At 44.8% G+C, this 14,903-nt stretch overlaps 1 protein-coding gene across 1 annotated transcript in view; it reads left to right on the top strand.

Moving 5' to 3' along the window:
* Nucleotides 1–4,831: 4,831 nt before the first annotated feature.
* LOC310922031 (kelch-like protein 4) overlaps nt 4,832–14,903 on the top strand; it is a 61,372-nt gene continuing 51,300 nt past the window's right edge. Inside the window, 2 exon segments of the mRNA XM_083882315.1 lie at nt 4,832–4,916; nt 5,313–5,967. Of these exon segments, the coding sequence (XP_083738441.1) occupies nt 5,546–5,967 (422 nt within the window). The 5' untranslated portion in view covers nt 4,832–4,916; nt 5,313–5,545.

The following is a 14,903-nucleotide window of genomic DNA, read 5'->3' on the forward strand; positions in this document are numbered from 1 at the left end:
GATGCCCTGGACTCCAACACAAAGCTATCCTTGACTTTAATAAAAAATCAATTTTTTAATGGTCTGCCTCATATCCAGCAAAGAACTACTTTATCAGCTCTTGCTGCTAACCTAGTCCTTGCAATACTCCTGGCTTCAGACTCCACAAGTGGTATTTTTCTGGGATTATTTTAGAAGAAAGGTGGATGATTCTTCTTTTTATTATTCTTTTCTAGGTTTGTTGGAACAGAGAGATATTTTTCTAACAGGCTTTCCATGCATGCACTGTATACCAGGCTCAGGGCAAGAAGAAGAAGAAGAAAAAATAATAATTTTCTGTGTCTTTACTGAGAAGAGAATAAACATTGCATAACTACATGGATATATTCCACTTGCTTCAATTTTCAAAGAAATTACTGAGTTATTAACTGAAAAATTCAGACCTTTTGAAATGCATTACAAAACCTCAGTTGTGTTAGGAAGTTTGGTGGCAGACAAACTTGGGAGGCAGCTGTAGCTAAAAGTAATTTTTGAAGCCTATTTAAAACATGATTTGTGACAAAATGATCCATTTCTTTTCATAGGTAGATTATGACCAAAGTACTTTTATAATTTGCTAAATGAGGTGGTGCATCAGGTATTCACACACATAATCTTAAAATGATTACAAAAACCTGTTTAGACTCTTAATACATATCATTCAAATTATCTGCAAGTTCAACATGTTTATACAAAGCTTTTCAAATCATTCTCAGGAAACTGGGAATGAAATTTAATGTGTTTTCCTAATGGGAGCAAAGACCTTTCTCCAAATCTTGTGTGCATTGAATGGGATGGAGGGTTTATTGTGGATAAAGACTTCTTTTTCCTCCAAGTCCTGGCAAGCCTCCCCTGGGATGAGCAGCTGGCCACGCTCCGCTCCTGCAGCAGTGATGCTTTGCTGTCCGACTGCAGGGGAGATTTCTGGAGATGTATTTGTTCTTCACAGCTGACAACCACATGAATTTTACTTGGGTCTACCACAGCCATGAGATAAAGATATCAGAGTCCCTGGCATGTCACACAGTCACAGAAGAACAGCTCAGGAGGGACCTCTGGAGCTCATCCAGTCTGATCTCCTACTCAAAGCAAGCCCAGTTAGAACAGTGACACAGGACCAACTCCACTTGGGATCACAGAATCCCACACTGGTTTGGGTTGGAGAGACCTCAAAGCCCACCCAGTGCCACCCCTGCCATGAGCAGGGACACCTTCCACTATCCCAGGCTGCTCCAAGCCCCAGTGTCCAACCTGGCCTTGGACACTTCCAGGGATGGGGCAGCCACAACTTCTCTGAGCACCCTGTGCCAGGGCCTTGCTACCCTCAGTGGATCTCACTTTCCCTGAGGAAGGACATGCCACAGCCTCTCTTGGCAGCCTCTGCCCACCTCCCTGATCACCCTCACAGGTAGAAAGGTTTTCTTACATCTACTCAGCTTTTCCCATGGCCCAACATGTGCCTGCTTTCCCCAGTGCTGTCTGTGGCTGCTCTGGAACAGTCTGATTCTGTTGTCTCTCTGTTCTCCCATCAGGTACCTGAAGGCAGCAAGAACATGCCCCTGAGCCTTTTTTTATAAGGTTGAACAAATCCTGTTGCAGCTGCCTCCCCTCATCCATCAGATGCTCCAGCTGCCTGACCCTCTTGGTAGCCCTGGCTGGACTTGATGTAGTCCTAGAAAATCCTGTTCTTTGGAGATTTCCAGCCATGAGGGGAAAAATAATGCTGTTATGTGGTTATTCATCTAAATGAGACCAAAGGCCTTAAATTAGGGATAGTAATAACAGAAATCCCATCTCCTATCTCTTTTCTCATTTAGAAGTTTAAACTCAGTCAGAGATACACCTAAAAGTATGTGAGAGATTCAGAAAGAAATCACCAGAAGTAAACACTCACTGCATTCAGGTTCAAGAGAACTAATTTTCTCACCAGAAGATAAATGTAAATGGTGAAAAGCAGGTACATGGCATAAAGCTGCTCCAGGGTTATACATATATATGCCACAATTCCAATAATTTCAGGCCTGAAATTTTGGGTTATCAAATCACTTCTGTTGACCTGGTAGAGCACATTGAAATTTTAGCCAGAACACTAACAAGCTCTGTAAAAAAATAATCTCCTTATGCCCCACCTGAAACATATTCTGTGCTGACTCAAGCTGACTTTCTGAGCAAGATGGTCTCTTCAGTAAATGCCCAGTTTGACTATTTTAATTTTAGCTAGATCCACTACATCTGCTAAAACATACTGAATTAACAGGAACAGGAGTAATTCACAAGCAGAAGTGCTGCTTGTACATTCCCCAGTAAAATGCAAGGAATTTGCTTTTGATGATAGAGAAAATGATGACTTCTGCAAAAGAGATTTAAGAGAAGAAAACCGACAGAAGCTTTGTGACACGGTGGAAAAATATGAATTAAATGTATTGGAGCTGTTGCTAAGAGGAGCTGACAGAGCTGCTGAGATAGTTCAATCACCTGATTAAAGAGTAGTAAGAAACTGTGTTCTCTGTCCACCTCTACAAGATTTCATCATCAATTATTTCATTAACTTGGCATATAGACACTCCCTCCCTAAAAATAGATGTTAAATTGCCATGTAGGCAATCCTCAGGAATATATAGAGATATCACCAAGTCTCATTAATCATGTGAAATTGAAAAGAAAAACATCCTTAGGTGTGCAGGCTGAAACTGAGAAGTCAAGAAACATTATATTGAATATTATATACTTGTAATGCAAGAAAAAATGCCTGAAACACTTGGGTCTCCAGAAAGTTTTAGACTGCTGTAAAAGGTCATCATTAAAGTATGAAAACATCTGAAACTGACTTCTGGATATACAATAATCTCTCTTTCTCAATGCCCAGCCTTTTCACTGATCCACTCACTGCCTATAAATCTTTTAATATCCCTGAAGTTTGGTAGCAGCTTCTTTATTAGCTCATATGCTCAACAAACTTGAATTGAACCCCCTTATTAAATACATGAACAGGCCTTTATATATCATCTTGTAAATGTGAGTTATTAGAAGTTGAATAAGTTTTCTAGTTTCTCTCTATTCCTAGAACATCTCAAATTAAATCGTGTTAATGTACATTTAATTGCAACAGCTCAGCCTCAGTGTTCTCTATAGCAACAAATATGCATTGGCTACTGTCCTGATTTAGGGCAAATTTGGGAGAAAAGCCCTGAATATGGTCCCTCTGGGAAGCAAACTCAAACGGCCCCTCCCCTCCCCCCCCCCCCAACTGGTCTGAGAAAGAACTTCCTCGGGGAAAAGTGGAAAAAACTATTTATTTAACAAACAAAGTGCCCACAAGCATAAAGAATGAATAATACGAAACAATAAAATCTTCCGTTATTCCAAAGTGAGATGGCAAATTCAAAAAGTCCTTGCTGTGGGTTGTAGCTCAGCTCCCTCGGTCTCTTATCAGCTCCTCCAGCACTGACAAAATGCTGAGGTCCAGGCCCCAGTGGGCCGCAGGTGCCAGCTCTGGGTGCTCCTCTGGGTTTTTCAGTCTGGAGCAGGTTTAAATAGTCCCAAGAAAAAGGAAAAAAAAAAAAACAAAACAAATCAGTCCAGGGAACTTCTCTGCCTTAGCTAGCTAAAACTAAGAGCAAAGCAGATCTCTGTGCCGCAGTCTGTCTGTGCCTCAGCCAAACACACTGGAGAAGGAATGCAGAGGAGTGAATGCTGTTTTCTCAAAACAAACTCCATGCTTCTTTCCCTGCTTTGCTCTCAGAACCAGTGTTAAAGGCACAGAACTCAATATACAGCACACACAGAACAGACGACTGGGGATACAGGCATCATAAAGTCACCCTAAGACAGCTATGTCTGTCAAATCTTCCCTCATCTTCTTCCTTTCTGCCTTTTATGGCCAAGCCTTTCACACAGGCTTTCTTTTAGTACAAAGTCTTTCCCTCTATGGATCTAGATAGGAAAATATCTTTCAATTATTTTGATGAGTTATTCACTCATCCTGTAATTTCTTTCAAATGTATCCAGTCCATGATACTGCATATCCTTTGCTTGAATACCATTAATATGACAGGGGCAGGAGAGCTCAGCACAAAAACTGGCAGTTCCTTAGTCCTATCCTCTCATTTTGCTTTTTTTTTTTTTTTTAATATAATTTTTTTTTTTTTTTAACTCTACTTCACATTTCCATGCTTGTATTATATGCAGTCCAAAAGAATAAAAAGTAGATTTTATTTGAAGGTTCAATGTCCCATCATAGAATTTAGGAAAAAAAAAAAAGAAGAAAAATTCACAGAAAAGACAGAGAAAAAGGAAATTAATGTCAGAAGGTCTGAGAGGAGAGGTGTGTTAGAGAGGGGTCCTCTCTGAATCATGTTCTACTGACTTTGTGTTACAGCTTTTTTCAATTTCTGCACACTGCTTACAGTTGGATAGACCATAAGTAGCCAATCTGGGAGAATATAACATAAAAAAAAATCCAGTCCATTAATTTCTTTGCAATTTGCACATGAAAACATTCTGTATACATTATTTCAGACTACACAGGGAACAGTTCTCACAGCCCTGCCTGGTAACCAAGGGATGGGAATGAAAACATCTCCCCTATTAAATTTGCTGAAAACATGTTACAGTACATGCTATCAAAAGAAAGAAAAGAAAGGTGTTTTCAAAAAAAACCCCACAAGTGTTTCACTGTCCGTGAGAAATCAAGAGCAGGATGGGAAAGGCTGTTTACACAGGCACTTAGCCAGGAAACTGTTTTCCACAGATCCAGTCATTCAGGAAGCATATATCCGATTTTCCTGAGCTCCCTGCCTCTCTTCTCCTACCCCTGCAATTATATTGATAAATCCATCTGTAGATGAGAAAGCACAGCCAGTCCTGCACCATGCATCCAAACGCTGCCTCTCCTTTAGGTAAGTGCTACCACACCGAGGCCATTTGTAGGAATTTTACACAGCAAGACAAACAAATGCAAACCCTTAAGGAAACGCGCGAGCTGCATGAATTGCCACCAAAAATCCGCCTGAAAGCATCCTCTCTAAATCTCCTGCTAAACGCAGTGTTGCTAATTAGCAGACTTGATCGAGAACGCCGTGAGATAGATAGATAGATAGATAGATAGAAAGTCTTGTCACTTTATTTGTGCGTGCTTCCCTTCATCTTAAGTTGCAGCTCGGGCTCCCTGAGGATCATATGAGGCTGGGTTAAATATTGGGAGCTGCGCTATAGAGCTGGGAGCGTGTAAGCCTGGCAGCTGGGGAGTGTTATGGTTGCTGCTTTCCTGTGCTAAGCTGATTTACTTGTTTAAGGTCTGACCTCATCATCCTGTCAGTATGGATTTCCACCTATACAGTTAACAGCAGTTCAGCATCGGCTGCGAGAGCTCGCGGTGTATCAACCAGAAGAGAGAGGGAGAGAGCTACCGCTATTTGTTCTGTCGTTGTGTTTCCTTAAGGAGTTGAAACAGAGATAACAAAGAATCCATTTCCTTCCTAAAAGAATAGGCTTTTGTCTTTCCCCCCTCGTCTGAAAAAAAAAAAAAATGTCAGTCTCTGGAAAGAAAGAGTTTGATGTGAAGCAGATCCTGAGGCTCCGCTGGAGGTGGTTCAGCCACCCCTCGCAGGGCTACGCCGACTCCGGGGGCTGCCATCAGCTGGAAGGATATGAGCTCAGAGGGACTCCGGTGCAGAACAGGTTGAAGAGCCACTCTCGGGACAGGAATGGGCGGAAGAAGAACAGCAACCCTGTCCACCACAACATTCTGGCCCCCGTGTCGGGGCCAACGCCAGTGCACCACCGATCCATCCACACCTGGCACCAGCAGAACCTCATCGAGCAGCTGCGGTCCAGTGAGGATATGCCCAAAGTCAGCACAGAGGGAAATTCTGCTAAAGAAGATTCAAGTAAAACTACGCAGGAGCTGCAGATGATCACAGAACAAAATGCAGATGAATCTGTAGAGAGGTAGGAGTTTTAAAGTCTGCACTTGGAAAGCCAGACTTGTTTCCAAGTTATTCCCTAAAACTGTCTTTGTTTTTAGCCAGAGTTCCTTACTGCATTAATCTCACTTTATATATGTGCACACCCACACTCAGATGAGAAGGAATGCTTCTGCAACAGAAAAATGAACAGAAACATTGTCATGAAATTTTGATCTTTGTTTAAGGTACATCATTCCATAACTCTTCCATATGCATAAAATCTGTCAGTTTGTCAAATTTGCTCTATCAACATTCACAGTATATCAGTTTCTTCTCTTGATTTATTATGTGTGAGTGCAATGAAAAAAGGAGCCTCTTGACATCTTGTCCTCATTCTGACTTTATCAATGGGTGCAACTTTGACAAATGGGAGGAGCTGGAGGTGCACAGGCTCTGTGGTTGCCATTGATCTCTCAAATTTCTCACTGATTTTCTTTTACTGTCTTCCTGGCAAATAGAATTAACCTTGAACTAAGTGGAAAGGAAGCATCTTTTGTAAAGGTCTGTTTGCAATCCCAGTACTTTCACAGCTTATTTAGTATGTTAAGACAAATATTTTCTGCAAGGTCAGGTGAAAAAAACATTACAGCTATGAGACCTTAAAGGTGTAAGCACAAAGGAAGAGCTATTTTTTAAGTTGTGAGTAACAAATAATGCAATACCAATACCACTTATTTAATTAAGCTTTTTTTTATGTTTTCTTTTTCAAAACTCATGTCAGTATTTTTAGCTTATCCAGCAACATTTTTACCCCACCTTTCCCCACCTTGGACTCAAATCAAGCATTTATGATATGATTATTTGCATCATTTGATGAGATTGCTATCAGTCTTTGGGCATAATTTAAATGTATTACATTGCATTTAAATACAAATTTATCTTACATGAAGTTACAGTAAAAACCAAGCTGACAGCTTGCATATTTTAGCAGTTATTATTTTTCAAGTTGTTCATCTACTGTGGAAGAACATCTGCAGATGGAACAGCAAAAACTGCATTCCAAAATGTCACTTGGAAACCAGTCCCAGTAGTCAATAGGTACCAGATAAAATCATTACAGAATAAAAGCACTGAGGAAGGACTGTGGGAGTTCTGTGTGTTTCCATGGGCACTGGTTTGGAATGGGGAAGCGGCATACCCTCAGTACATTTCAAATTATAGTACAAATTTCCTGAAAAAAAAAGGTGATTTTAGACATACCTTTGAAGGAAAATTGATTTAATTTGAAGAAAAATAAGGAACACTTATCCATCCAAAAAAGATTCTACACTGTGTGAAGAAGGAGGTAAAAAAAAGACTAATCAGTTTAGTTTGGGAGGTAATAAACCACTGCCTTCTAAAATAAGATGTGACATTTTCTCCAGCTATATATAAAGTTTCTGCTAAAACCTCCTGAAGTTTTGTACCTTCATATCCGTTCCAATTTAAGTTCTGCTCTTGAGCTGTTTAAAGTTGCAGCTTTTAGGATAGCTTTGGAACTGCATATATCATATATTGTTATAGTCAAATAAGTGGCTTTCTTTAAGATTTCAGTAAAAGCCATCATTGCATGTTGTAGATTAAAATCTATTTTAACATACATCTTAAAAAGCTGAATTGGTAATAGATTGTTTATAAAGTGATTCATGACTATGAGTTTCTCTATAATTTAAATTTATTTCAAGAAAAAAAACTGATCACGAAGGACAACATAGCTCAAATTTCTTAAATATGTATCAACAGAAATCATTAAGTAAAACAATGTTCCTACAGTAAAACCTTCCCCTACAGCATCCAGCACAGGCCACACATTAATTAATACATTAATTGGTTGGGTAGAAATGAGATACTGAGAAGAAATAAGGAGAAGCAGCCTTATATCTACATCTACCTAAATCTAGGATGTAGATATCAATATCTGGATATATTTTCATCTCTTCAAAACAATGTCTCATCTTTGAAATCATGCCTTTAAATCATTCCAGGTCTCCTTTTCCTTTAGAAGTTCCAGATAGTCCCAATCAATGGTAATCAGGGGGCTCTGCTGATGATTAACACGTAAAAATCAGGTGTTTGCAGGATCCCCATAGCCCATGTTTTCACACTACTAAAGCCACCACAGGAGGAGATGTGCAGGTATTGCAGCCAAATTTCACATCCACACCTCAGGACACCAAAGACAAATTTGTCTTTTAGACCACAAAAGCACCATACCTTCAAAGTAGCTGTCTCTAAACCAGTGGATTTTCCTCTGCCTGGAGAAGTTACATTTTTAGGTGAATCTAAAGCAGGACTGCTGAGTGTCACATGGACATCCAAAATAGTAGAAAAGGAGAGAGAATCTGGCCAATACCTCAACCCTGAGCAGAATATGAAAGCAGTTTCTACTAAGTTTAATGCTTCCCATGGAAAACTTTGGAAACATAAAAACAATATTCTGAATTTCTTCAGAAAAATTTGAGCTGTCTTTCTCTAGAAACTTCAGGACTGAATGCTGTCAGTGATGGACAGAGAATGCCCCTGGGGTTTGATGAAATAAGGGTTGGATATTGAGGAGGAAAGTTAAATAATAAAGTTCCAAACAACAGTTTCATTTGGAATACACGATCATCAATACACTTATTTCTGCTTTCTTCAATGCATTTTGGTATTCCATCCCTAAATTAAATAGTTCAAGACTTAAAGAAACCCTTCTGATCCAGGTGCTTGCTCCTGAATTATGTCCCATGACAAGTGACAAAGTAAATGAGGCTCAAGTGACTAAAACTCATTAGTTTTGTCCTAATCATAACCAGTTAATGTGTGGTCAGCCAATACATTCTGGGCCATAAATAGATGGTTTATTGGCACAAGGGTAAGGAAAGCCTCTCAACATCCTGGGGACTGTCTGGTCCAGTGCTGCTCAGGGAACCTGCTCAAAAAGCCTCCTAGGAGCATGTAAAATGATGGGCCTTGACCTGCTGCTCTAAGATCCTTATGGAAGTTACATCAATAGTTTGGAAAAAAGATGAGCAGTGGACAATCTGTATTTACTGACCTCATCTGATTCTCACCAATCTGCTCCTTGAATGAGGACTTTGACCTCTTCATGGGTGAAAAAAAGAAATCACCTATAGTCTGCATAGCCACCAAGTTATTTTATTTGTAGATTGTATTTCCCAGTATAGCATTTTCTGCTATTACTGGGGTGATCAGCAAGCTAAACCTGTGGAATATGGCCATGCCAAGGAGCTAGTATTCAGTTCTGATTTTATAGCCCTGATTTAGTGATTTAACATTCCATTTGATCCAATACCCCACCACCCCTGCAGCTCTTCTCAGCTTGGCATCATCTCCAATTGTAATATGAGAGATCAAATTTTTCTCTTTATTTTTTCAAGTAATTTAGAAAATTTATGAGAAGTTATAGAGGAACTTCAGTGCTAAGTTCCTTAGGAACCCAGTTTGATTTATCTTCCTAATTGTCAGTAAACCATTGATAATTTAATAGCATGATTTCAAACCAGTTTCACACTTGTTCCAAAATGGGCTACTCCAGACAGTCCTTGAGGTTGAACTTTGCACTATCTGATATAACACAATGAAAAATAATGCTCTGATGTTCAAGGTATACATGCCAACTATTTCTTTTCTGTTCTCCATAATTTCTAGCAAAACATGTTAATGAGGCACTTCAGTTTACTTTGACGTTATTCTTGGCAAATTCTTGCTGACTAAAGTTTTATTTCTAAGTGCTTAGAAATAATAATTATATGAATTTTACACTGTATAATTTGGCAAGAAGTAGCGACAAGGAAAATAAATTATGTTTGTGTCTTGTGGAGAATTTTTCAGTTTCTTTAGCATTTATAACATTTTAATATCAATTCCAGTAGTATGTTTTAAAAAGATGATTGTGGGGGTGCTGGAATAGTATCATAAGTTTCTTAGTTGTAGGTTTGATGTGATTTGGACTTTAACCCTAGCCAGGTAAAGTTACTGTCTTGGAATGTGCTTATCAGAGGTTGATAAGAGTTGCCAAGACAACTCTAATCCTCTGCCCTGGGTTTCGATCGTCCTATTGTGTTTTCCCCCATCCCATTGTACCTCTCCCCCACATGTCCACCATCCCCCAGACCCCAGACCTTCAGGAGAGGTGTCTGACAGGGATTGGTGAGTCTCCCAGGGCCACATCCCAAATCCACCTGATTTGTTAATGTTGTGTATTGCATTTTGACCTTACCCACCTGGCTTTGTGTGATTGGTCTCTGTAACTTGTGTCCACCCCTGAGATTTTGGGGGAACAAAAACCCCCTGTAACCGAGGCCCGGGGTCACTCCCCAGAGGCACAGGCCTGGAACCAGGGGCTGCCCCCTGAGTTACCCGAATAAAACCTTTTCTCCCTGAGCCTCCGGAGTGTCCCCTCTTTCTAACCACGGCCGAGACAGCTAAGGCAAAGGGGCTGCGGAGCCAAAAACCCACGCGAGGGTACTGTTGGGCGTATCACAGCTAGCAGGTGGCTCAGCTGACGCTGAGCTGACCTGAGAGACAGATACGCGAAGCAACAGATTGGCGCCCAACGTGGGGCCTGCAGACGCCTTTTGACCCGCTGTGCCGTGGGAGCTGACACGGAGGCCTGAGGAAGACTCGGACCCTGTGACCCAGAGACCTTCTGAGAGGACGTCGCCTTGTCGTGTCCCGAGGTCTTCAGCATTTCACGGAGCCACTGGGGTTGCTAAAAAGCACCCCTGGTGGAAGAAGGGAACAGCTCCTGCCCAGAGGAGTCCCTTCCGGCTTGTGGTTGCCCCAGCAACGTCTCCAGTGTCCCGAGGGCTTGGTGAGTATATTTCCTCTAAGGGAGGGGAGGATACTCACCACAGAGGCTTGGGAAGCCTCAGGGAACCCTAGGAGGGACGGGACAGGGGGGGACCGGGGGTCCACCCGAAGGAAGTCCTTACCCCTAGGAAAGGACGCCCACAGGGATTTGGGGGGTGGTTTTGCTGGGAAGGCGTGGTGGAAAAGGATAACAGCTAGTCGGAATGGGAAACGGACTAAACACCACCCAGAAAGAGGTTTTTAAAAGTTTAATTGGAGTTTTAATTGTTGCCAAAGTTAAATACTCAAAAAAGGAACTGAAAAAGTTTATTAGGTATTTGTTTTTGCATTTTCCGAATGTTAATTCGGACCAAGTGAACAGCATTTGGTTCTGGGAAAATGCTTCTAAAAAGTTGGAAAAATTAGGGAAGTCAGGAGACGTCCTGGCTGCAAAATTTGTATTCTGGCCGTGGCAAATAAAAGCTGCCTTAAAAGAGATCACAGGAATGCAAGATAACAAAGTTGCATTCTCTCAGAGCATTCACTCAGTCCCTTCCCCCCATACCCCTCCCCCTGCCTCTCCCAAGTCCCCCCAACCCCCCCGGTCCCATTCCCCGGCCTCCCCGAAATCTCCCAAACCCCCCAGGTCTCCCCTTTTCCCCTCCCCGAAATCGCCCAAGCCCCCCAAATCCCCTAAAACCCCCAAAACCCCCCCAGGTATTTTAAAAAATGCTCCGGCACCCCCGGGGTCCCCCTCTCCGAGCATTTTGAGAATTCCTGGATCCCCCGCCCCCCGCAGCCACGGCCGGGTTGCGAGAGGCTCCCGGGGCAGTCTGGCTGGCCAGAACGCCCAAACCCCCCCCACTACCCCCCCGATTTCCCCAGCCAACAAACCCAGAGTCCGTTTCTCATTCGCCGAGGAAGACCGCCAGTCCCCAACTAGCCCGGGTGGGTCCGGCAGCGAAAACGGCTGTGAGAAACCCCCGAAGGGAGACACAGAGACCCCCCCCTCCCCAGAGAACAAAGGAAAAGGCCTCCATAATGGCGGCAGCCACGAGGTGCAGCCTCTTTGTGCCCTTCCCCCTTCTTCTTGTTCCCAGAATGCCTTTCAGCCCCCTCCTACTGGCCCTTCCCTGTACCCGCCCCCTTTTTCCTCACAAGGCTTGCCTCCGCCCCTTCCCCCGCCCCTCCCCACGCCCCTTCCCCCGCCTCTTCCCCCGCCCCTTCAGAGCCAGGGGTGGGGTTTACCCCACTCCTACTGTGAAGGCACTGCCCCTCCCCCGCCGGCACTGCCGGCCCCTCCTCCCCCGCCGAGGCTGCCGGCTGCCCCGCCCCTGCCCGGGCTGCCGGCGCCTCCCCCAGTGCTGGGACCGCCCAGTGCTGGGACTGCCTGGGCTGCTGCCTCCCCCCCCCCGGAACCGCAGCCGCCCGCTCCCCTCCCCCCACCGAATGCCGGCGCTGCAGCCGCTTTTGCCGGGTTACCGGGACAGTGGCTGAGCGGACCGGACTCCGTGGCCCCCCCTCCCTTTCTCCCCCCGCCGCAGCAGCACCCCACAGCTCCGTGGAGCCCCTTCCCTCCCCCCCACGGCGCGAGCGAGGCGCCGCCCCTGCCCCAGCCCGCGTTCCTGCCGCCCCCCCACGGCGCGGCCGGGGCGCCCCTGCCCCAGCCCGCCCCCCCGCAGCCACCTCCCACAGGGGGAGCCCCACCGGCACCGCCCCCGCCCTACCCCCCACTCGGGAACACGGTGTCCCCGACTGCACCTTTTTTGGGAAATGCTTTTCCAAGCTTTCAACGGCCACAGCCGCCCGTGCCACAGGCAGGCTGGAAGCCGCCCCCAGCTTACCACTGGGAACCTGAGGCAGTGGCTGGGGTCCGGGAGGGAGAGAAGCAGGAGCTCGGGGGTGCCAATGCAGATGGGGTACCCACAGTTACTCCGGTGACATACCGAAGGAGCAGGGGGCAGGGAACCACGGTAGCCACCTGGAAAGCGTTGTCACAGACGCTTGTTAAAGACCTCATGAAGGCATTAAAGGAGTATGGGAGACATAGCCCTTATTTCGAAGGCTTGTTGTTTACTTCTTTTGGTGGAATCACAGTTGTACCTTTTGATTTGAAGCAGATTTTCAAGTGCCTCTCAAGCAAAATGGAATTTGAGCTATGGGAGGTCACTTGGAAAAAACTGCTGAAAGCTGCATTGCCAGGTTTGCTGGAGGACCCAACCACAGCAACTGATAATGCAGGCAATCCTATTACCCTAAACCACCTGTTAGGGGAAGGGGATTGGAAAGCAGCCTCAGACCAGGCCACCAACATTCCCCAAAATGTCCTTGAGTTTGTAGCTAATCAAGCATGCAAAGCCTTTCTGAAAATGCGGCCCGATGGCCCCTCACAATATTACTTAGACATTTTTCAGGAACCACAAGAACCCTATGTCAAATTTGTGGAGCGACTTGCTTCAGCTGTGGAACAGCAATTTAATGGAGAGGAGGAACAGAAACAAGTGATTCAGCAGTTGGCTTTCTCTCATGCGAACGAGGAGTGCACTGCTGCAATAAATCTGATACCCAGAGAACCAGGCTCGACACCTCCTCTCAAAGAGATGCTACAAGCCGTCAGTGCCGTCGTCCCACGCTGCAGAAAACCAGCCCTTAGAGAGGGGAAAACGCGCCATAAAATCACCGCTGCGGCTGTGGAAACACCTAAAACACCAGAACCACACAAGAAGAACGCTCCTGCACGTGCTAACAGCCAGTGTTTTCTGTGTGGAAAAAGCGGTCACTGGATCAATCAGTGTCCATTGAAGGGACAATTTGACAATTTCTTAAAACAGGAAAGGGAACATGAGGGGAGGGAGAACAAAAAGAACACCAGGGTGTCAAAAAACTGATTCGAGAGCGCGGAACTGCCCAGCGTGACGATCCCAATCGGGCAGCCCAAACAACCCAAAAAGAAAAAAGGTCACCTAAATCAGATTTGTCTCTCTCTTCACAGGACCTGACAAAACAAGGGAAACCGAGGCACATAGTATTGCCTGAGCCATCAGGATCCTTGACAACAGCGGACAGGTATGAGCCCTTTAGGCTCCAGTTGGCTGAGCCTCTTCACCTGCGGGACAGTCAGTGGCAAACAGCCATGGTCTCAAAGGAACCCGGCACGTGGCACATAGTGGAGACAAAATTTGTGGTCATCGGGGACTGTAAGTTCACCCCCTCAGACATACAGGTCGCCCCTGGGACAATCACAACTGACCCAGAGCGATTTGTTGTGTGGCTCCGCAGTGAAAACCCACCCACCTTCCTAGCAAAAGGGCAAATTATTGCCCAGGCCATCCCTGCAGTGCAAGGACTTGTAGTAAAGACTAGTCCAGAGGAAAGTGCCACAGAGAGTGGCAAAGGAGAAAGCGACAAAGACACCACTGTCGCTGTGGTAAAAAAGATAGGCTCAAACAGGCCAAAAGATTTCTGTAAGCTTTCTATGAGTGGGGAATCCAAACTCCTTAAAGGAGCTTGGGACACAGCTGCTGATGTGACGGTCGTCCCAGAAAGGATGTGGCCATCACATTGGGAACTGCAGGACATTGCCAAACATGTAAATGGTATTGGAGGCTTGCAACTAGCCAAGCAGTCAAAAAAGGCAGTGACAATTGAAGGGCCAAACGGGCAAATAGCCACGCTACGCCCATTTGTTTTGGATTTTGATGAACCTCTGTGGGGAAGAGATTTGATGTCCCAATGGGGAGTCACGATTAACATTCCTGACCCTCCAAAGGTTTTTCAGGCAGTGGTCACTGAGGAGCGCCCTATACAGAAACTGAATTGGCTGTCAGATGAACCAATCTGGATAGAGCAGTGGCCACTTTCTAAACAGAAGTTAAAGGCGCTCAATGAGCTTGTGGAAGAACAGCTGAAAAAGGGCCACATTGAAGAGACCACTTCACCGTGGAACTCTCCAGTGTTTGTCATTCAGAAAGCAGATAAGACCAGGTGGAGGCTCCTCCACGACCTCCGCAAAATTAATGAGGTAATTGAGGACATGGGATCCCTGCAACCAGGGATGCCTGCCCCAAGCATGCTCCCCGAAAACTGGAGTTTGACTGTAATTGACATAAAGGACTGTTTCTTTCACATTCCCCTCCATCCTGATGA

Source organism: Zosterops lateralis, assembly GCF_965231275.1.
Source record: "Zosterops lateralis genome assembly, chromosome: W".
Taxonomy (NCBI): Eukaryota; Metazoa; Chordata; class Aves; order Passeriformes; family Zosteropidae; genus Zosterops; species Zosterops lateralis.